Raw genomic sequence first — 24,728 nt, 5'->3', positions numbered from 1 at the left:
TAAGGGCTCAGCGAAAACTTAAATTGGAAGAATTTCCCCTGCAATTTCCCTCCAACAGGTCTCTGCATAACTATCTAGATGTTACTGTTCCTTTAGGTCCTATAGTAGAGATAATGGAACATTGGAGCAACAGTGCTTTCTGAAGGTTTGACAGTGGCAATTGGGAGTCAGTGTCAGAGTGTTCATAGAAGGCATTAGCACATTTATTATGGCTGCAATGGATGTGATTCTGAAACTAAAGTGAACGAAGAAAAATGTTGAATCGATTAGTATTTGATTTAGTTTCCTGGTAGTTTGAAGATGTTCATGATTCTGGTGGTCACTACAGACTTCCTCAAAATCATACTAAGTGAGTTTTATAAATAGATGATTTTTCTGCAGTCTCTGTAAATTGGTCTGACATGTTATTCATGCTCTGCAATAGAAGTCAAGAAAATCAGAATATCATCTATATAAATAATGATATGGTGATCCAGAACATCTCAGAACACATCACTCATAAAATGCTGGAAGATTACAGGAGGATTCATCAATCCAAGACACATGACCATGTATTCAGTATGCCCATAGTATGTTCAAAACACTGTATTCCATTCATTTCTCTTTCTTTTGCACATTAAATTGTACAACCTTTAATATCTAACTTGATAAACCTTTAGCATTGTAGACACATTCAGAAATGAATGATAAAGAATAATGATTATAATACAAGGAGTATTATAAATCTGATACAGTTGCCAATAATTGTTGCAGACACTAGGTTCTCCCAATTTCTTTGTAAACAACAGCACAGGAGCCATGGCAGGAAAGGCTAAGGGTCAAAATGAAGCCTCTTTTCACATTTTTATCAATGAATCCCTTCAAGGCTATCAACTTAGATTGTGATAAAGAGTAGAGACATCCAAGTGAGATCTTAGGCCCTGGTACCAGATCAATAGGATAGTCATGCAATTGGTGCATTAGTAACTTCTATGCTTTCCTTTGACTAGTTACATCTGTAAAGTCTTAGCATCTAATAAGAAATGTTCAGCAGTTAAAATTGCAGGAATCATATATATTCATCATATATTAAATTCTTAACTTATCACCAATTTTTGTTTTTAAATATGACTACACAATGGTGTGTGTCATGCTAGATTCAGATTGACATATAAGTGGCTGTAGGATTTCTCTCTAAAATTGCAATCTGATTTAGGGCCATATGACAATTCAGAGATTACCCTGTAGGCCAAAAAAAAAAAAGAGTCTCAATAAGGAACTGATTCCATATACCTGTTTTCTTTCCCCTAGCCCTTAAGGCCAATTTTAACTGACATCACAAACCTTAAGCCGGTGAACCCAAAACAGATGTGGCAGAAGACAAAGCAAAACAAAAACATACTAGATGCAATCCAAAGAATCTGAACTGTTCAAACTATGTCAAATGACAGACATATAGGATATATTCGAATACATCCAATATGCATTTTGAATAAATTCTCATTTTTGGTTATAAAATTTAAATTTAAATATCATCTGAACAATATAAGAAACACAAAAATATAAATGCCCCAAATTTGTTTTTGGACTACTGAGAGTATGACAGAGAAAATTTTGCTGTGTTATTGAAGATAGAATTGAAGATAGAATTATTTTAATCTTGTGTTTAAACTGAACTTTTTTACTCATTTTAAAAATCAGTTTATTTATTTATTTTGACTTATTTATTCAACAAACTTGTATGGTTACCAATATGCCACCAGGAACTCTCAGCAGTGCACAAGAATAATAACACAGTGCAATTAAAACGAAAATTGATTTTACGTAAACAAAAATATGTAGTTGCCCCAATAAAACCTCCATAAATCAGTGGATTTTTAAGTCATGAGCATTTCTGAACTCTCAATTATTATTATTAGAAGAACTCTCAATTATTATTATTAGAATTATTAGAAGAGCCATGAGTTCAGGAAAGAGTAGTCTACAATCATGTTAATAGGACTGTACATCAGCTACTTTCAGTTCAGAAAAAAGCTTACTTATGAATTTAGTTATGAATCTCAGTGTTAATCACAAGGTTTACACAATTAGAAAATAATTTGAATACAAATGAAAGGACATTCAGAACATATTTGTTCTAGACCTTGCAATATGAATTAAATGTATTTTGGGTTCTCATCATTTCCTATGATTGTGTTAATAAATCATGAAAGTTTCATATGAACTACTGTTGAACTGTTGAACTATAAGCTTTTCAAGCAGCTTTAAATACATCTTATTAGCATTTTTTAAAATTTAAATAGTATTGTTAATTTTGCCTTTTTGTGCTTTTATAGTTGCGTTCCAAATATAAAATTCTTTATTTTTCCAATTGGTATTAATTCCATTTGATACAAATATTATCTCAACTAACTTCATCTTTTTAATGAAACTATGTCTTTGCTGAATTTTTATGTAATTAACTGATTACTACAATATTCTAAAGAGTTTAATGAAAATTATCAATATTTATTACCTTTATTATTTCACTTGTCGATTAATGGGGTAATTACTGCGACTCATGCAGCTATGCTGATTTGTACCCTTTTTGCATCTATCATCAAGCACCCAACTTGTAGGTCCCCATCTCCTTAAAAGCATGACAACAATGTTTGACAGCAAAATTACCAATATTTATGGTATGATTCTGCTCCTTGCTTTAGCTTTCAGGTTGATTTTTGACTCCCAAAGATTTTCCACTCCAGTTCTCATAATTTTAACTCCCTCAAGGAAAGACAGCCCTTTTCCAAATGACTAAATTACTGAAGAGTCTCTGGAAAATCCACAATCTGAGCTGTGCCACTAATTATTGAGAGTCTGCCCACCTTTGATATAAGTTGTCCTGGTTTGTTACATAGTGCCTCACACCATATAATAAAGATGCACATATGTAACCTGTGAAAACAGATGAGATGAAACCTACAACTTTTGCATGTTTATTTCTGAATGAACTGGAAATAATGAATCTTAAATTGTTACCTTTCAGAAATATATTATTCCAAATCTTTGGGATTTTTGATGAAAAAAAGCCATGGATGTCTTTATTTAAAATGTGTGGGTGCTATGGTATTAATAACAGTATCATCCACACCAGCATAATAAAAAGTAACGAACATCAAACAAGAGCAACAATACATTCTTTCCATTTATTAGACTATTCTAATGTGCTATTATTAGTATATAAAAAGAACTAAAGCCTGAAATACGAGTAACCTAGAAACAAGCAATGAAGTCATGTTGTTGTTCAATGCTAAGATAATATCCCTAATTAAAGTTAAATGGCAAAAATTAATGAAAAGTACCACTAAAATTCTAAATTTAAAGCAATTAGATATGGTTATGCAGGCAGTCATTGGGTGTTTTGTATGCCATCACTGGATGTCTCTATTTCTCTCAACCAATGAAAACTGAGGAATATCAAATTCTCTACCAGAGACCCGGGAGTTTGAGGGTTCTCCACAGTATCTTAGCTGTCCTTACCAGTGGTGGATTGCCCCCAGTTCAGTCCAGTTCTTGCGAACCGGTAGTAAAATTGGGGGGAGGCTCTGCCCACCCACCCAGATGTCATCATAGACAATCTGCGCATGCGCAGAAGCTTGGTGCGCACGTGAGCCCATTTTAAACCACTAGTAAAGGTAAGTAGAACCCACCCCTGGTCCCTACTCTTTTGAACATAGAGCTCTGATATTCATAGGATCTATTGGAATCACTCTCCCAGCTTAGGAGTCACAGCCCTGAGTGCTCTTACCATCACTTGGATTATTTTGGCCTTTAATTTCCACGTCATCTCTAGTTCTCTTCCATCAGACCTTTCTCATATTCCTTCTACCTAATGTTGTTGTCACATGGTACTGCTGCAGCTTATTTAGCAAATATCTCCTCCATCTGTGCTAAAATTATTGTTAGTGTCAAAGTTGACAAAGTTAGTTTTTACCAACAGATTTTAAAAATAGCTAAATCTTAATTTTGATCTAGGTCTCACAATGGAGGGCTATGTTTGAGGCACACCATGGAATTTGTAAGATATTTCTTAGAAATTTATATTGCACAGTTTCCATTAGTCGTCCTATGGTCCTAAAATGTACTGTATAAGACCTAGGACCACACTTTGACAGAATAAAACGTCAAGATATGCTGTATGTATACTTCTTTAAAAAAATTGCATTCCTTGTTTTTTAATTCAGCTAACGTACAATTTTTATTTTTGAGTCAAAATTGACTTCTAAAATTGAAAATATTGTGACTTTTAATTTTTTGATATAGTTATTAAAACCTTTCACCTCTTAATGTCTTATTTTGACTTCTTACCTCATAGCACCTCCACAGTTTGTGGTAAGACCACGTGATCAGATAGTTGCCCAGGGAAGAACAGTAACATTCCCATGTGAAACTAAAGGAAATCCTCAGCCAGCAGTATTTTGGCAAAAGGAAGGCAGCCAGGTAAGTTTGAGAATTAATTCTTTAATTAATATATATACAGATATATAATTAATATATATACAGGTATATGTGTCAGAAAGGTATCTGCTTGATAGAGGTTTTCCTCAAAGCATATATAAAAAAACTATTACGTGAAAGGTTTATGCAGATCATGTTCCAATTTGTAGGCAGTCACAGCAAAGGGGCACAATTCCCTTATTTATTTATATCAGTATTGTGAATGGCAATAATAATAATAATAATAATAAAGTCATGGGAACATAAAGTGGAAAAAGTCGTTGAAAATAAGAAGGTGAAGATCTTATGGGACTTTCAAATACAGACGGATCATCGTTTGGAACACAATACCAGATATCACAGTTGTTGAAAACTGAAGCATACAATTTATTGAGGAAAAGCCAAAGTTAAAGAAAAAGAATTGGAAAAAAATTACAAAATATCATGACCTGGCTATTGAAACTACGCAATTCTGGATGAAACAAGGACAGTGATACGCATTGTCATCAGGGCACTTGACACCATGTCCAAGAATTTTTATTTATTTATTTATTTATTTTATTTGATTTTTATACCGCCCTTCTCCCGAAGGACTCAGGGCGGTGTACAGGCAGAAATAAAAAAGACAATACAATGTACAATTTAAAATGTGAATTAAAAAACTTATTATAATTAGCCCGAAACTTTAAAATATATAAAAAACTAAAATCCCATTTAAGATTAATATTAAAAATTTTAAAAATTTAAAAACCAATAAAATTCAATAAAATTGTTAGCCCAGCGAATGAAAAGATGTGTCTTCAGTTCGCGGAAGGTCCAAGGTCAGGTATTTGGCGAAACCCGGGGAAGCTCGTTCCAGAGTGTGGAGCCCCCACAGAAGGACCTTCCTGGGGCCGCCAGCCGGCATTGCTTGGCGGACGGCACCCTGAGAAGTCCCTCTCTGTGAGGCGTGCGGGTCGGTGGGAGGCATGAGGTAACAGCAGGCGGTCCCGTAAGTACCCAGGCCCTAAGCCATGGGCGCTTTAAAGGTCGTAACCAACACCTTAAAGTGCACTCGAAGGCCACAGGCAGCCAGTGCAGTCTGCGCGGGAGGCGGTGTTACGTGGGAGCTACGGTAGCTCCTCTATCACCAGCGCAGCTGCATTCTGGACTAACTGAAGCCTCGAGTGCACCTCAAGGGGAGCCCCATGTAGAGAGCATTACAATAATCCAAGCGAGAGGTAGCAGGCGTGAGTGACTGTGCACAAGGCATCCCGATCAAGGAAGGCGCAACTGCGAACCAGGCGAACCTGGTGGAAGGCCCTCCTGGAGCGGCCGTCAAATGATCTTCAAGCGACAGCCGTTCATCCAGGAGGACACCTAAGTTGCGCACCCTATCCTTTGGGGCCAATAACTGCCGCCAACAGTCAGCTGCGGCTGCAGCTGACTGAATCGGGATGCCGGCATCCACAGCCACTCCGTCTTGGAGGATTAAGCTTGAGCCTGTTTCTCCCCATCCAGACCCGTCGGCCTCCAAACACCGGGACAGCACTTCAACAACTTCATTGGGGTGGCCTGGGGTGGAAAAGTACAGCTGGGTGTCATCAGCGTACAGCTGGTACCTCACACCGAAGCCACTGATGATCTCACCCAGCGGCTTCATATAGATGTTGAACAGAAGGGGCGAGAGAATCGACCCCTGCGGCACCCCACAAGTGAGGCACCTCGAGGACGACCTCTGCCCCCCTGTCAACACCGTCTGCGACCAGTCAGAGAGATAGGAGGAGAACCACCGATACGGTGCCTCCACTCCCAATCCCCCCAACCGGCGCAGCAAGATACCATGGTCGATGGTATCAAAAGCCGCTGAGAGGTCTAATAGGACCAGGGCAGAGGAATAACCCCTGTCCCTGGCCCTCCAGAGATCATCCACCAATGCGACCAAAGCTGTCTCCGTGCTGTATCCGGGTCGGAAGCCGGACTGGAGCAGGTCTAGATAGACGGATTCATCCAGGTATTGGGGTAGCTGTCGCGCCACAGCACTCTCTACAACCTTCGCAACAAAGCGAAGGTTGGAGACTGGGCGATAATTACCCAAAATAGCTGGGTCCAGAGGGCTTCTTGAGGAGGGTCTCACCACCGCCTCTTTCAAGGCGGCAGGAAGACCCTTCCAACAAGGAAGCATTGATAATCCTCTGGAGCCAGCCTCGTGTCACCTCCTGAGTGGCCAGTACCAGCCAGGAAGGACACGGGTCCAGTAAACATGTAGTGGCGTGAAGCCTCCCAACAACCTGTCCACGTCCTCGGGAGCCACAGGGTCAAACTCATCCCAAACAGACTCAACAAGGCGTGCCTCCTCTCCCTCGCTTGGATCATCCCAATTTCGGTCCAGACCATCCCGAGCTGAGCGATTTTATCGTATAGATAACCACTAAACTCCTCGGCACGTCCCTGCAGCGGGTCATCCCGCACCTCCTGATGAAGGAGGGCGGGTCACCAAACAGGGCGGCCGGGCGGTTATCTGCCGACGCAATGAGGGTGGAGGCGTAAGAACGCCTCGCCTCCCTCATTGCCACTAGGTAGGTCCTAGAATAGGTCCTAACTAGTGTCCGATCAGCTTCGGAACGGCTGGACCTCCAGGTGCTCTCTAGGCGTCTTCTCCGGCGTTTCATCTCCCTCAGCCCCTCGGAGAACCAAGGGGCCGGACGAGATCTGCGCCGGGTCAGAGGCCGCAAAGGCACGACACGGTCCAAGGCCCCAGCCGCGGCCTGTTCCCAGGCCACAACTAGTTCCTCAGTCGTGCCGTGGGCCAGATCCTCAGTACATCATTTTACACAGTACATCAAGACATTTCAGCTTCCTGTAATAACACCAGCAGAACTGCAAAAGATTGTGCTACTCAGAACAAGATACTTTTCTTAAAAATACTTGGCCAATACCTAGGATGCTAGCAGCAACCCATATCAACCATCAGAGCCAGTCAATGTTATTTGTGAAACATTTTTAACTGTTCAGTTGACTGAGTTTCATGTTTAATGAATAAAAGTTGTTATTATTATTATTATTATTATTATTATTATTATTATTATTATTACTACTACTACTACTACTACTACTACTACTACTACTACTACTTGTTTTGAAGACTGAAACATATTGAATTTATCCTATAGGATCATTATATCAATGATTAATTTACTTTGCTAACCAGTAAGTTTTGGGAAATATAAATATATTATGTTATCCCTTGTCCCACTAAATTTAGCCTTGTTCTCCACATTCTAAACCACAACAGCCATTTTCAGTGGAGTAGGAAATTATTTCTATGTATTTTTGAGGATAGCTAGCTTATATGAAAATCTGCACCCATATGGTTGACCCACTGAAATATTATCTCAGTTATATATCAGTTAAACCAGAAAATATATAAATTGACACTCTTTGTGAATTGAATAAATAATTCATCTGTAATTTTTCAATGTAACCATTGTACATTAGACAATCACAGAGATGAGGATGCAACATTTTCTCCTACAAATTGTTGTATTTTTCTTTGTTTCGAGGCTTGATAGGTTTTCTGTTTGTTTATAAATGTGCAGCGTGAGCATTGTTTGAAGGACTTGATTCATACAATTTAAAAATTGATTTCATTATGAAGAAAATTATTTTTTGGCTTGCTATTGAGAAAATTGCTTGGAAGAGAAAATGTATGCCATTTTTAAAATTAAACACGAATTGTTAACAAACATTTTAAATATGTTATTTAAAGTCTTAATAACATGGTAATGTTTATGTAAAGTGGGCATAGTGTCACACTTGAATCTAATAAAGTGGACATCCATCATGATGTAATAAAGAGAAGAGCTTCTAATTAAAGTAGGATAGCATTTGCAGGATTACAGTCATTTAGTGTAATTGAAAAGTGTTAATACCCTATTTTATCCACTTTCATTGGTATTACTTCAAGGGTAAAACATTTTAAGGTGAAAATGTATCTTGCTTCTTTAATTGAATGCTGTTACCTACTGATTGTAACATGTTGAAGCTGTTTAATTACAAACCTGTAGAATTAATTACAATATTGAGACCAAGTTCCCAGAGGGCTTAAATGTTCTCTTTTTGGCAAATAAATGTAACATAAAAATTGATACCTCAGTTGTTTATAATCAAACCTTGAAACATAGTTCAATGTGATTCATTATTCCCACGTGTTGTTTTCTTAATTGAGCTTCAGTAAAGCAACAGAGGTTAACCAGGTTAATGTTTCCACTCTAATATAAAAATGTCTGGTCTTTATAAGGAGACATCAACCTTTTAAATATTTAAAAGTCCTGTCATTGCATTTTATCATGAATAGTAAAGGCATATTACTTCCACTTTGCCTAAATTGAATATATAAATTATAATATTTTTTTTATTCTGGGTACCCAGTTGTCATTTAATTTTACATTTCCTATCTCAAAAAGAAAGAAAGGAAAAGAAAACTATATTGTCTTCAACAATCCTTATGATCATGTGGCTTTCCGCTACTTATATTAGCCTAATAATGTAAATTTTAAGGCAGGGGTTCCCAACCCCCGGTCCATGCAGCAACTTTATACTAAAGAATATTTATACTTTATTCTCTGTTGGATTGCAACAGTATATTTCCAATACTCTTGAATAGGTGAACCATGTTCTTTTTTTCAGTATTGTATTTGGATAATTGATTCTATTGTTAATGATTGGATTCCCGCATTCACTAAATCATACCATAGATTTTTTTTGGGGTGGTGGTGGAACATGCTCTTATGATTTGTTATTAGAAAAATATTCATTATTTATGAAGTCCATGTGAAAACACAGTCAACATTTACAAATTTAGCTCTTACATTCAGCATCACCATTTAATAGCAAATAAAATTTACTATAGGGCAGTCCCTTGAAAAATCATAACAATTTCCAACTAACATCAGATTATTTAAATACACATGGCAAATAATATAATTTTCTTTTTAGAAATGCAATATCTGCTGACAAAACTACTTATGTAATTACTTGCATTTCTAAAACTTATTAAAATGATTTCTAAAATTATGCTGTGTTTGGGAACTTTAAGGAAATTATCTTAAATGCCCCCCAAAAAAACAATAGCCTAAATTATACTATCCAAATTATAATATCTAGCTGAATATTTCATCAGTAAGGAAAATCATATTTTACAAATAATACTTATCATATTAAAAATTATATAAAGAAGTTCCAGTTAAAAATTGCACCAACTTATCTCAGAGGAAGTGTAATATGTACATAACAATGTGCCCATTGTGAAGAATGCTGCTGTTACTTAGAAAATCATTAGTGTTTCAGCTTTTGAACTAAATGATCTGCATTATCTCTACAGAATCTTTTATTCCCGAATCAGCCTCTCCAGCCTAATGCCAGGTATTCTGTGTCACCAACTGGAGATCTTACTATCACAAATATTCAGCGGGCTGATGCAGGATATTACATCTGTCAAGCACTCACAGTTGCTGGAAGTATCTTAGCAAAAGCTCAGTTGGAAGTTACAGATGGTAAGAAATAACCTTCATGATATACTGTTATTGTTGCTATATATTGCTTTATATATGTTTATGATCCCAAATCATGAATTGTTTGTAGATCTATTCTAAACCAATTATTTGGATTGACCAAAAGGCAGTTAGGGTGGCTTAAATAAGAAATTACCAAGTCAAGCATAATTGAAACCAAATACCCTGTTCACTCATTCAAATGTTAAGATAAGTGGAGATTGTTTAGGACTTCTTATATGCAGATAATTAATTATTTCCTATTGGTATTTATTTTTAATAGCTACTAAAAGTATTTAATTAGTGGAAGAACTAAACTAGAAGTAGTAATCCCCATATTATATAATTGTAAATCTGCATGTAGCTTTAGTCCAAAGTAAAATCCTACATGCAATCAATTGTTACAGGAAATATACATATACATATAGATATACATGTCCTATGACAAAGGGATAGAAATTATTTTGGATACAATGCATTATACCAAATGAATGAATTCTTAGTCCAGACCATACTTTTCAGAAACAGCATAAAATCTCTTTCAGAACAATGACTGTGAGGTAAGAGGCAGAATTTTTTATATAATGTAATGAGTATAATAAGTTGTTGCTTAGCATCTGCCTCATTTAGTGACCAGTTACGACCATGCTAAAAAAAAAACCCACCCAGTTTAACAGCTTATGCCCCGCAGTTATGTCCTTTCCAGCATCTGTCTCCTCTTGCTTATTTTCATCATATCAAAATGTTTTTAAAGAGAAAGAGAAGCAAACCCAGTTCTGCTGAAGGAAGTAGCAAAAAACAAAAGAAAACTGGAGTAAAATCATAAGTTGTGGTCATGTAATTGTCACTTTTGCTTAACAACCAGTGTTGAATACCAGTAGCAGTCACTGAATGAGAACTACCTATATATAAAATAATACACTATACTATCCTGTTTCCCCCAAAATAAGACATCCCCTGATAATAAGCCCAATCAGGCTTTTGAGTGCATGGCAATAAGGCCAAATGCTTATTTCAGAGTTCAAAAAAATATAAGACAGGATCTTATTTTTGGGGAAGCACGCTATAATAATTAATATCTAAATTGTCTGAATATAGCCCTGATGTTCTATATCATGGCTGATTAAACTTTCACTATTCATATGACATGCATAAAGTTCCTAATAATAATCCCACACATTTATATTAAGAAATATAAAAAGGTAAATTGGAAACTCCACATGTGCCTTAGGTATTTTTATATCTGTGTTATATCCAACAGCCCTATATATTATATGTAAGGTGATACATGACCTCCTTTTGGTTTTATTCTGAAAGCTATAACTTACAAGCAGAAAAATGAGGTTAACTTTCTTCACTCTCCTGCAGGCTGACAGACATGACTTGCAAGTTATTCAGACCTAGATATTAAGAAAAAATCAAATTTTTCCTATTTAGCAGCTGAATTTCTGGTCTTTACTTACAATAGAAATATGGATAGTTAACACACTTTCTTTTTATAGCACTTTGCATTAAAATATTTGCTGTTAAGTCATCTTAAATATTATATATTATAATATCTGCTGAGAGAGTTTTAAAAATACAATCTCATTTTTTTTGAGGTGAGGACTGTAACATGATTTGAAGTAGTGGTTAATTCTTGAAATCAAAACTTTACTGAAAGAAGATTGAGGCATTTATCTAGGGAAGGCAGTTTAAAAAGTAGCTTAATTATGAATCATTCTCTTCATGAGATATTTGAGTATCTGCAGTTCAAGTGTAAAATAAAAGTCATTGAGCTGCATTTGGCATAGTTATCAAGCATTTTGATAAATTATCTTTATAATGTATTGTAAAATATTTTATTTTACATAATGTTTATAATTTTTTTTGAAGAACATTCTTTCTTTGAAATTTTCTCCCAAAAGTTTTTGCTTTGTCATTAATATTAAAACAATTCAATGCAAAATTGATTTGTATTTCAGGGAATTCTGAGCCATCTGTTTTTGCAATCTTATTAAATACCTTTTTGGCAGACTGTAGAATTTTTACCATTAAAAATGTTGTGTTAAAGATTTTGTTTCATCAGTTCTGTAGATACTTAGATATTTCATTAAAAAATAACAAGGCTAATTTAAAATTATCTGGCTTTTCACAAGCAGATATTCGTCATGATTTATAGGTAAAGCTTCAGCAGCATTTTCTGGTGGAATGAACCAGGGCTTTCTTTTCTCAAAATATTATAATGCCTGATTGAAAAAGAAAGAATTTGTTTCTTATTGTTATATCTTTAAAAGTATGCAGCTAAATCCTGAATACTACAGTTAAGTATAGTTATGTTCCCACTTTAAATATTGCCTTTTTCATTCTTTAGGACAAAATGATTCATTTTGATGCAGTTCATTGTTATATGAAGATAACATAGACATTTAAAATTAATGGAAGAACAGTATTATTAAAATATGTGCCTATGTTTCTGTCATAGTATTTCATTCACTGATATGAATGAGCTATGATTAAACAGTACATTCAGTTATTGGTCAAAAGGTCATGATATGTTAATGTTTGCAAATGGTACTGGGAGAAAACTTAAATGCAATAGGATGTGAAAGGAGTAAGTCAAATTGGACGCATGAGTTATTAGAATTTTATTCTTAACAGGATTTATTTTTGTGGAACACAAACAATAACCTGTCCTGACTTCTATTTATGCATTTGTTATATTTATATGCCGATTGATTCCCAGCATGTTAAATGTTAAAAACAAATTTAAAATAAAAACCTCACCTGGGTTAGTTACTCTTGCTATCTTTTATCTGTTTTGTTTTGTTTTGTTTTGTTTAGTTATTTGATTTCTATAGCCACCTATAGTCACTTTTTAAAGATGGATTTAGTTTAAAATACTATATAAAGAATTTCATATAATAAGGATTACATTTCATTTAGCTTTTCTATCTACTGGAATGTTATGGAGCTACTAGAAAAAATATAAAATAAAATAATTTTCTAGACTTTTGTTAATTTGTGAAAACAAATCAACAGTTAAAGTAACAGCAATCTGTACCAATGTCTGAGCACAGTTTACAAAACTTTAAATAGTTTTGAAATTGTATAAAAATGTCTATGAAGTGTGCCATCTTTTCCTGCTCCATTAGTGAAGCATAAAAAAAAAACCTAAAATACATGTATTTTTCCCTTGTTTGCTTTTGTACAAATATATACAATGGCTATATTACGTGCTTGAACTCATTTTGAAAGTATTTGCTTATATAAGATAAACAAAGGGACTTGTGGCTTTGTCTTAAAGAGTAGCCGATACATTGACTTAAAGGGTAGGTAATACATTGACAAGTCATAATGATATTTATTTATTTATTATATTTGTATACCGCCCATCTCCCGAAGGACTCAGGGTGGTTCACAGCCAATAAAACAACAGAAAACATATAATACATATAAAACAGCAAAAAAGAATAGAAAATTAATTCAATTGATGGCTTAAAACTTTTAAATACAAATTTAAAACCCCGTTTAAAACCCCTGATTTAAAACCCCAATTTAAAACTACGTTCACGCTAGTCCTGCTCTTCGAAACAGCAATATCTTCAGCTCGCGGCGGAAGGACCTGAGGTCGGGGAGTTGACGAAGCCCCAGAGGGAGCTCGTTCCAGAGGGTAGGAGCCCCCACAGAGAAGGCCCTCCCCCTGGAGGTCGCCAGCCGACATTGTTTAACTGATGGTATCCGGAGGAGGCCCTCTCTGTGAGAGCGCACTGGTCGGTGAGAGGCTAATGGTGGCAGTAGGCGGTCCCGTAAATATCCTGGCCCTAAGCCATGGAGCACTTTAAAGGTGATAACAAGTACCTTGAAGTGAACCCGGAAGACCACCGGGAGCCAGTGCAGATTATGCAGGAGGGGTGTTACACGGGAGCCACAAGGTGCTCCCTCTATCACCCGCGCAGCCGCATTCTGGACCAGTTGGAGTCTCCGGGTACCCTTCAAGGGGAGCCCCATGTAGATATGATTATCACATTCAACAAATTTATTAATATTCAATTTTATTCATACAACTATAATAAATTTAGGGTTCTTACATTTCAACAAGACTCTGGAAAGGGCTTATATGTATATTTTATTGTTTTAATCAATAAAAACAATGATATATTTACTCATTACTAAATAAAACAATTAAAATAATACGATTTGCTGTATGTTTTTTAGTGACTGTTGATCTTCTTCTACAATACTTAGTTTTGTTTTCTTCCTTTTTTCTGAGTAACATTTACAATAAGAATAAATTACAATGCAATTATATTAAAAACAATGAACAATCTTGCAATATTTCTTTTATGAAAATACCTTGCAAAATATATGAAATAGCTCAGTTGCCAAACGAAATATATAAGTAATCTTACATGTCTAAATCACAAGATTTTTTTAATACTGTAATTTAAGGATATAAATACATTTTACATCCTTGTTCAAAGACATTTTTGAACACCATACCCTTAATGATGGTTTACATACATTGTAGTAAATAGCTTACTAGTTTCTCAATGTATCCATTAATCCAGAAGGCTATGGATATGAAAAATGTCCCTGTCATTCCCAAGAAATGTTCAGAGTGGATATATAGTTTTATATATATATATATAATAGAATGTATGGTGTTCTTAACTTTGTAATGCATCTTGTACATTCAGAAAATATTCTGGAAGTAATTCCATGGAAAATATTTGTCATGTGTATATAGGTCACTTTGGAGCTAACCATATTTTTACAAAGTCACAAAAAACGTTTTCCTTGATTTACTGCAAAAAGATTTTTAATATCAAAAAAGGTATGTTGCAGAATATTAATTGTAGAACTACTAATGGAATTTGGATTGTTTTATTTCAATTTGCTTACATTATTTTTATGCCATTAGGATTTTGATACAAACTCTATAAACAGGATTTGTAACTCTTAATTTAAACTGTATTCACTTTTATCCTTTATTCCTTCATTTTATATTACACAAAATACGTAATTGTACAACTTAACAGAGAGTTGTTGAAAGGGATTACTTAATAATTTAATAAACAACACAGTAATAAACAACATAAATAAATACCTTCTTTAGAAAACTTTTTTCTTTTTTTGTGCCTTTGAATCATTGTTGACTAGTTCCTGTAGTTTTCTTGGCAAGATTTCAGAAATGGTTTTCCATTGTTTTCTTCCTGAGGCTGAGAGGATGTGACTAGCCCAAGGTCACTCAACTGACTTTGTGCCTAAGGTGGTATTAGAGTGCATGGTCTTCAAGTTTCTAGTCCACTGCCTTAACAAACTCACTCTTAGCAACTAATATGATTTTCTAGAAAATGTTTTTCAAAATAGTGGCAACTGAGTCTGAATATTACAGGATATCTACTAATATATGCACATATATATATTTAAATTCAGTTTTAACAGATAGGCCTCCACCCATCATTCTCCAGGGACCTGTAAACCAGACATTGGCTGTAGATGGAACAGCTTTACTGAAGTGCAAAGCTACTGGTGACCCAATGCCTGTTATCAGCTGGCTAAAAGAAGGATTTACTTTTCTTGGCAGAGATCCAAGGACATTTATACAAGATCAAGGAACCTTGCAAATTAAACCTTTACGGGTGAGTATATGTTGTAACAACATATTTACCTTTCTGAAATCAAGAGAGTAATAGTTAAATGAGAGCTGCTTAATTATTTATTGATTGTACATCACATGTAGAAGTTTAGGCACTCTGGGTTAATAAATCCCTTAATGAACAGAAGCTGACACAATTTCTGAAATATTTATTCCAATTTAAATGCATAGTTACTCTGTCTGTGTAGTTGTTTACATGCTCCAAGTAAGAAAAATTGGCTAGTGCAGAGTTTTGGACTATCTTCCTATTAAATCTGTTCTTCCTGCTCCTCTCTTATACCTTCCTTTCTTGTTTTTTCTGTAAGTGAAGTTCTTAGTAAGGTTTTACAAAATGGAATTTCTAGGGCTATTGTGCAGTTTAAAAAAATTCTATAGGAAACAAATACTCTGTCTTACAAACTTTCAGGTTATGATTTTGTTATATTTACTTTCAATAGCCATGGCATCCTCTAAGCTAAAATATAGCAGACACTGGAATAGTTATCCACAAATCCAGTATAACCAAAATAAGTGTTGGCTATATAACAATGATCTGCACAGAAGAGTTGACAACATGAAATCTTTTGTCCAACTTCATCACAAAAATGATTTTCTAAACTATCCAAAAGAAAATCTTGAATCTGAAATATGGTGGAGCAAAATTTGGACAATGTGAAACAAAAACTGAACTCTTTCGGCACATCTTTTAAAAAGAGAAACATTTTAAGATAAAAAGAGCAAAGCATTTGCTGAAAAGAACACATTGTCAACTATTAAATACAGTGATGTCTCTGGTATGTGTTAATAAATTGTAATAGCCAGTGGTATAGGAAGTATTGCATGGATAGAAGGAAAATGCATTCAACTAAAGGCTCAAATATATTTTGTCCCATAGCCACTTTTTCATCAAGATAACAATCTGCAATATCTCTCTCTCTCAATCAGCTATAAAGTAATTAGAGCAAAGAAAGATGAATATTTTTGAGAGACTTTCAACTGGTATGATTTCAACTGCCAAATTACAGGCAGCCGGGAGGCAGCAGAGGTAGCCTGCAGTACTGTATTCTAGCCACTGCAGATCTTTATACTGCTTAACTTTGTTCTGAATAAAATAACATTTAGGTAAAATAGGCAGCCTATAAATTTTATGAAGGAATGAATATTTTTTTAAGAGTGACATTTAAAAATATATTAATTATAAAAAACTCAGGAGTAGGCATTGATTAAACTGTTACAAACAATATTTTATTTATTAAAGAGAAGAAAGTTTGTGAACATTAACATATAAATATAAATTAAGTAATAGGTATGGAACACGTGAGAAAATTGAAAGGAGACAAGTTTACTGATAGGCAAGAATAAATAGTAAAACATATCAGTAATTACCTCAACATATGATAAATTTCACTTGTAGTTTAGGAAGAAAGAATACTGTTGCTTAGCTACAAAGTAGTTATCCTTGTATTTATTTTCTAACTCATCCATCACTAACAGATGAATGATATATATTTACAGTTTTCTTCCCAAAATACATGAGATAGTAAATTGATTCAAGAAACTTTATTATGTTTTCCCAGCCCTTAATTTCCAAATCATTATTTTCATTAAATTCTATTTATTCAAAACTTGTTACCAAATTACCTGCACAAACTAGAATAAGCACCCCAAAGATTTGTATATAAATATTAGTTTAATTTATTATTATTATGTGTTGTCTTGAGTGCTTGCAATACTGAAAAGGCACTCAAATGAATAAATAAATAAATACATAATTTTGAAAAAATGCTCCTTCAAGAGTTTTAGTTCTAAAATATTTTTTTAAAAAAAATGCATTCGTATTTTGATATCTGTATTCTATAAATCCATGTTTACCCAGGCACATATATGCACCCATATGAACATATAAAGTAGATACATATAAAATAAGCCAAATTTTGGATTTGATTTAAAAGAGATTTTTCAGAATGTATGTGAGCATAAATGCCTATTTGTAATTCAATAAAACAGGAACAATTGTTTGCAGAACATAATGTCATCTGTATTATATTTTTCTTTAAATATTCACATATATTTCTCCATTAAGTTAAAGAAAAGTGTGTTTCCATATCTGCTTATGGTACATGGATTTTATTTCTGCGGCTGCTGCCAATTTCCAGTTTTTTGGCTTCCCTACGCAATTTCTCTTTTCAGTAATTTTATTATTAATGATTTTACGAGAAGATGCACAGGCACTGGACCCAGCTGTTCCTCCTCTTCCTCATCGGCTACCTCCAGGCCTGGGGACTGTTGACTCCCCATCTGGAGGCTGATGGACAGCCCAGGCTCTGCCTCTCTCTATTTCTGACAGTTCCATTCCCTCTTCCCCCTCAGAGCTCTCAAGTTGCCTTGATGCTGGCCCTAACTCCCATGCCTCCTCATCTGATTCGGCTGTTGGAGAGGCCAGTGGCCGCTAGGCCACAACAATATCTTTTTAAATTTAGAACAATATATGTTGATAATCTCCATTTTACTTTCTGAATTTTATCAAAATATCCTATTCTTTCTGTCCTTCAGAAGGATAAATTGCTCATTTCTCATCTAGTATCACTTATTTAAAGAATAGGTCTGACAAGCCTTTCAGTAGCATTTGGTAACCTTAAAAATTGCATTCAATCATTTTATTTTTGCTCACTGGTGTTAGCCTTTATCTTATCACATTGTGAATTTCTTCTGAATTACTCTCTTTTCCACATGGAAGATGTGTTTTTGTGCTAGTTAAAGTTATTTCTAATTCTAATTTCTAGTTTCTTTTCTATATACTCCAGTATCTGTTAGAACTTGGCAAAGCAGAGCTGCCTTGTCTCTGACAAATCTAAGGCAGCAACTTGTCATAGAAAAGTGAAATTGCCTCAACACCACAAATAAAAACTGGCAAGTAAAAAAAAAAGGGCGGGCTTCTTTGCTTTGCTTTATCCAGCTATTTTACTGGAAATGGCCAGCAAAACAGCTTGATGCAGTATCTAATGTATCACTAAGAACCGCATGAAGAAATATCAAGGAAGTTTTTCATAGAATCCTCAGTCAAAGTCTCATCCAGGTCTAGTGTTTCTAGACTTTAATACTGTCTTTTCATCTTGATCATTATTTTCCCCTTGGCTTACTTTCTGCATTGAAACTCATCTACAAGCATTTCTTTAACAAATTCTAATGTTAATTCTGCCTCAACCCTTATTTCTAAGCTTTTTTAAGTGGACTATGTGATTCAGGTAGGCTACATAAAATAAAGCTGCCACATATTTATTCTTTGTCCATAATGCCGTGCAGTTGTCCAAGACAGTCTTGAATGTCTTTATCTTTTCCAAGTTTCATGTGATGTAGTTTCATTTGAAATAACAGCTTATTAGTCAATCTTGTTCTTTATAAATTCCAGGATAGCCTTCCACCTTTCACTTGTTATGTGTACCTATTTTACCCTGCTATTAATAGACCTGTAGTATATAATGATTGTTGGTTTATTTATTCCAATCTTTAGGATGTCATAATAGTCTCTCTGTGGTAATGGCCTCCTTTAAATCAGCTTTTTATGGTTTGTACTTCTACAGTTGACAATTTGAATTATTCAGTTTCATTTTTGAAACTGGGGTTATCATTTTTATATAAAATTAAAATAAAATTTTAATTTTAAAAATAAAATTAATTCATAACTATCAGGGATTATCAGCATTTTAACTCGACATATATGATGACAATCAGCAAAATTTGGTAGTGCCATTTATGCTATCCTCACAGAGAGAAAGAATGTGACAAAGTAAAAATATTTGAATCATGAAATGTTTGCATGTATGTGGAATTAAAATTGTTTTCTAAATAAGGTAAGAATTTTGTAATATGGAAGCATATCATGCATGAAAAAAAGAGAATGCTTACCAAACAATTCATCATTGAGCCAAGAATAATCTAGGAACATGTGATGATTCCTTTTGTTTTTTTAATACATTAAAATAAAAGTATATTAGGACAGTTTCTGATGATGCTAAAGGCATGTGCTGTTACAGACTTCAGAGTATGCGTATTTGAGAATTAGATGGTATTTTGTGTTGTTTATAGAGAACTTATTCCTACCAAATATTACATTAATGATATGATTTAATAGATCATATAAATCTGAAAATTAATTAATCAAGACCAGAATATTTGTGACTAACGGGAAATGGTGTGAACAATTACTACATACTCATAAATTATGAAATATTAAAGCAAGTAGACTAATTTGTGTACTTTAAAATAGTTATTAAGTAAATAAATGGGAGAATTAAAATGTGATCTGCTGATAAATGTGTTAAGCTGAACCTTGTCTGCTCTAGAGACTGAATATCAAAAGAAATAAAAATGGCTTTTTATTAGTTTGAGTCTGTCCACTTTGTTACTACAAAAATGAATATTGCAGAAGTATTGCAGAAGTAATATAAAGGTAAATGAGAAGAGGGAATTTAAGTGTGCATAATAAAACAAGTAGAGGTGGGATCAATAATGGGTGGATGATGAATAAAAGTGGACTGAATAGAAAAGAGAGTGACAATATAGGAAAAGGAACTTAAATTTATAGCTCAGAAAGACAAAGATCTGAATCATAAGATAAATATTTGAAAGAAGAAAGGCATGAAGAACCAAATGCAGCAAATATGAATCAATACATTAACAGAGTAGGAGCAATGATAGAGAATTATGAAGTGGTATAAATTAACTTGAGTTATGTTTCTTGCCTTGATTATTCTACCTATACTATTTTATTTAGCATTACTATTTCTTTTTTATTTTATAAATCAAGACTTACCTCAAATGTAGTAAATTGATGAAAATACAGATTTTTACATTATATTTTTCCATAATGAAGATTATTTATTATTATTTATTTATTTGATTTGATTTGATTTTTATACCGCCCTTCTCCCGAAGGACTCAGGGCGGTGTACAGGCATAATAAAACCGACAATACAATATACAAGTTTAAAATACGATTTAAAAAACTTATTTAAATTAGCCCAGTGATTAAAATTTACTATTTTACCAAGATAGCACAAATATTGAAATATGAATGTTAAGTAAAATATTTTTAATATTTAAATATAATATTTCAATAAAACATTTCCTTGAACTCTTTAGTATTATAGGATTAGGTCCATGATGGCGAACCTATGGCACATGTGCCAGAAGTGGCACACAGAGCCATCTCTCCGGACATGCAGAGCCATTGCCCGTCGCTCTTCCGGGTTCTGGAATGCCAGCCAGCTGGTCATCACACACACAGGAGCTCCAGAAACCGAAAGAGCAGTTGTCCAGTGTGCATGTGTGTGCTGGGAAGATGATCTCCAGGTTCCAGAGTGCGCATGTGCATTGGCCACTTGGTCTTCTGGTTTCTTGAGCACACGAAGCTCCCCGCACGTGCACGCAAAGAACAGCTCACATGCCCAAAGATGCGGAGATGGGATCCCAGAGGTTACTTCCTAGGGGAGAGAGCTGTCGGCTAGGACAGGCAGGCCAGGGCTTCCCTCCCTCCCTGCCTGAGGCCTGCTCAGGGCCTTCTTGTGCGGCCCTAGCCCACCAGCCCATGGCGATACGCATCTGTGATCCGGAGCACCTGGCCAGCTTGGATGCCCCAGAAGAGCAGCAGCAGCTCTGCTTGTTCTCGGTGACAAGCGACGAGGGGGTGGCGGTTCTCCTCCATAATCCCAGTCACAAGCAGCAGGGTGAGAACCGCTGCACAGCACCAGGAAAGTAGCAGGGGGAACACTGCTTTTTTTCCCTGGTGGCTGGAGAGGGGGTGGCAGCAATTCTCTTCGAGAATCCCAGCCACAAGCGCCAGGGTGAAAAGCGCTGTGCAGCCCTGCAGCCCCAGGAAAATAGCAGAAGCATCGCTGCTTATTCTTGGTGGCGGGTGAGGGCAGCGGTTCTCACCCTGCTGCTTGCAGTTGGGATTCTGGAGGAGAATCACCACTGCCCCCACCAGCCACCAGGAAAAAAGCAGCATTCCCCCTGCTACTTTCCTGGTGCTGCGCAGCAGTTCTCACCCTGCCGCTTGTGGCTGGGATTATGGAAGAGAATCGCTGACACCCCCTCTCCAGCCATTAGGAAAAAAGCGCTGTCAAAGGAATGTCTGTCTGGTGCCAGGGTAAGAGACGTACCTGCCGGGAAGCGGGCATGCTCCCTTGGCAGAAGGGGCAGGGGACTGCGCTGGCTTGTTCTTGATGGTGGGCTGGGGGAGGCACTTCACTGGCAGTCTTCCGGGTTCCAGCAGTGCCCCCACACAGCCCATTTTTGGTCCCAGAAGGCTTCAGGGAGTCTTGCCAGGCCCAAAACGGATGGCGTGGGGTATGGCATGCATGCACAGGGGTGGTCATGCATACATGCGCAGTGGGAGCAGGGGTCACATGCACATGTGTGGGGGAGTGGGGGGTTATGTGCGCATGTGTGGGGATGGGCCATGTGGGGGCATTGCATTATGGGCGTGGGCATGCATGCGCATGATCCCCTGCTCTCCCCCCACTTTTGGCATGCAACAGGAAAAAGGTTAGCCATCACTGGATTAGGTGATAAAAAGTGAATCAATTAACTGAGAAGCAACAATTAAACAACAAATCAACAACAACATATGTGACCTAAACATAAAGGCATTGTGTCATCTCTTCTACATATACATATGGCAAGTTTTTCAGTATTAGCTCCACATTACTATAGAACTGAAAAGCCTTCAGAGAGAAGCCAAATAGTTTCCTTGCTAGAATTACTTGCCACTTTTGATTTTGAAGGAATAAGTATAAGACGTTAGATTAAACTTTGAAAATAGGTGAAGCAAACAGTATTAACACTGATAATTAATATGTGGATTATTGATAGGAATTATAAATGACTTATTCAAAGTGGAACATGAACAAATTAGAATATGCTTCAAAGGAGAACTATTTCTAAGGACTGATTTCTTCAATTAGCAGAAACTCTTATCATACTTGGACCAGCCAATGAAAGAATGATGACTGTATTATTTATCTGGTCTATTCAACAAGTTGAGAACAATTCTTGTATGGAGATAATATGATTAAATTCAATCTTTTAGGGAAGATAATGTTACCAAATTTATATTATTGCAGTGAAGATTGTCCATCCATCCATCCATCCAGTTTATGACACATATATACATATTCTGTTCAATTGGTATTGTGTGAGTTGTTATACAGTTTATAATTTATATCAAATACATACACTGAGGAATATGCTATATACTGTATAGCCTATATATTTGATTAAATAATCATGTACAAAAGCAATTATATAATTCAGAAATACCATTATTTGAATGAACAATTTTCTTTCATATAGTTAAAGGAAATGAATGTATTTGTTATATGGACTTAGATTAACAATGTACTTGAATAGTCATGGCTTCCCACCAATTAGAAAGCAGATTTAGATGTCTACACTTTTACTTCTCTCTTTCTTAATTATATTTTATTTCCAAAAAAGTATTATATTATTTTCCCTTTAAATTTGTAACTTTAAACTAGTGATAGTAGTTATATGGGACATAACTTGGGATGGAAACATGAAAATAAGTCAAATAAAATTAAGGAATTATTTCAATTTACTAAATGAAATACATAATTCTTTTTTGTGAAATATTGTATTCCACTTTATAACAATTCTGAATCATACTACTCTCTTAGTTCACAACAAAAATATTTAAAAGAATATTTTAAGTAAAGGATTGGTATTTCTTATTTCCATGTTTTTAGATATCTGACATGGGCACATACACTTGTGTTGCCACAAGTTCAAGTGGGGAAACATCTTGGAGTGCTGTGTTGGATGTTACAGGTAAATAACAGAATCATCAGTGCTTGGAATACTTTACCTGACTCTGTGGTCTCTTCCCATAATCCTAAAAGCTTTAACCAAAAACTTTCCACTATTGACCTCACCCCATTCCTAAGAGGACCATAAGGGGCGTGCATAAGAGCACAGATGTGCCTACCGTTCCTGTCCTATTGTTTTTCTTTTCTTCTTCCTATATATATATAGATGCTTATACCTCCCAATATTTACTCATATATATGTTTATATACTATAAAATCTTTTTATATGATGTTGTGACAAAATAAATAAATAAATAAATAAATAAATAAATAAAGTTGTGCCTACATAATACAGAAAACTAAAACAAAAATGTACTACAATGAAACAGGACATTCAATACATTATCACTGTTTCTTATTAAAGTTTTTTGTTAAGCGCAAAATTTAATATTGTGCAAGCCTTCTACACATATAATGAAACTTTCCCATTTTCTACTCCCCCTCTAGCTTTATGGCTTCAAGACCCAGTGGTAGAAGCCATTGTATTGGCAAAAGTTAATTCAGAACTCCATAGACAGGTCAGCAAGCTAAAAGCACTGTCTATGATAGCCATTGTGGCCCTTCAGTATATTGAGAAACTTCATATTTGTCCCTCCTAAAAACTGTATGCATGGAAGGAAATATTAAGTACAGAGACAATGGTCTCCATAACAGACCAAAGTGACATCAACATAGCAATATATGTGGGATTATGTCATAACACCCAAAGATGCAGTTATATACTAATATCACAATATCTAATGCAAATGTGTAAGTCACTGAATTTATTTCACATCATCACACACATGTAAAATCATTTGCAGTATAAGCTGATGCATCCATGTTTTTTTCATTTTGGGGAAGTTTGAAGGGAACTGGTTTAAGGGCAAAATGCTTCATGTTATGTAAAACATATAAAGTCTATCCTCTGATCAGTTCCATTTTCCTATTATGAAATAGTTGATGCTTTCCCTTTAAATTTGTAACTTTAAACTAGTGATAGTAGTTATATGGGACATAACTTGGGATGGAAACATGAAAATAAGTCAAATAAAATTAAGGAATTATTTCAATTTACTAAATGAAATACATAATTCTTTTTTGTGAAATATTGTATTCCACTTTATAACAATTCTGAATCATACTACTCTCTTAGTTCACAACAAAAATATTTAAAAGAATATTTTAAGTAAAGGATTGGTATTTCTTATTTCCATGTTTTTAGATATCTGACATGGGCACATACACTTGTGTTGC

At 35.2% G+C, this 24,728-nt stretch overlaps 1 protein-coding gene across 8 annotated transcripts in view; it reads left to right on the top strand.

Annotated features, from left to right (window-relative positions):
- The window catches only part of ROBO2 (roundabout guidance receptor 2), a 668,594-nt gene that overhangs the window by 545,993 nt on the left and 97,873 nt on the right, over positions 1-24,728 (top strand). For all 8 annotated transcript variants that reach the window (XM_058184861.1, XM_058184864.1, XM_058184867.1 and 5 more), the window contains 4 exons: positions 4,334-4,458; positions 9,818-9,989; positions 15,405-15,610; positions 23,373-23,454. In XM_058184861.1, coding sequence (XP_058040844.1) covers positions 4,334-4,458; positions 9,818-9,989; positions 15,405-15,610; positions 23,373-23,454 — 585 coding nt within the window. The remainder of the gene's footprint in view (positions 1-4,333; positions 4,459-9,817; positions 9,990-15,404; positions 15,611-23,372; positions 23,455-24,728) is intronic.

Source organism: Ahaetulla prasina, chromosome 5 (genome assembly GCF_028640845.1).
Source record: "Ahaetulla prasina isolate Xishuangbanna chromosome 5, ASM2864084v1, whole genome shotgun sequence".
Taxonomy (NCBI): Eukaryota; Metazoa; Chordata; class Lepidosauria; order Squamata; family Colubridae; genus Ahaetulla; species Ahaetulla prasina.
The sequence above is the reverse complement of the archived record's forward strand: the minus strand, read 5'-3'. Positions and strand labels throughout refer to the sequence as shown.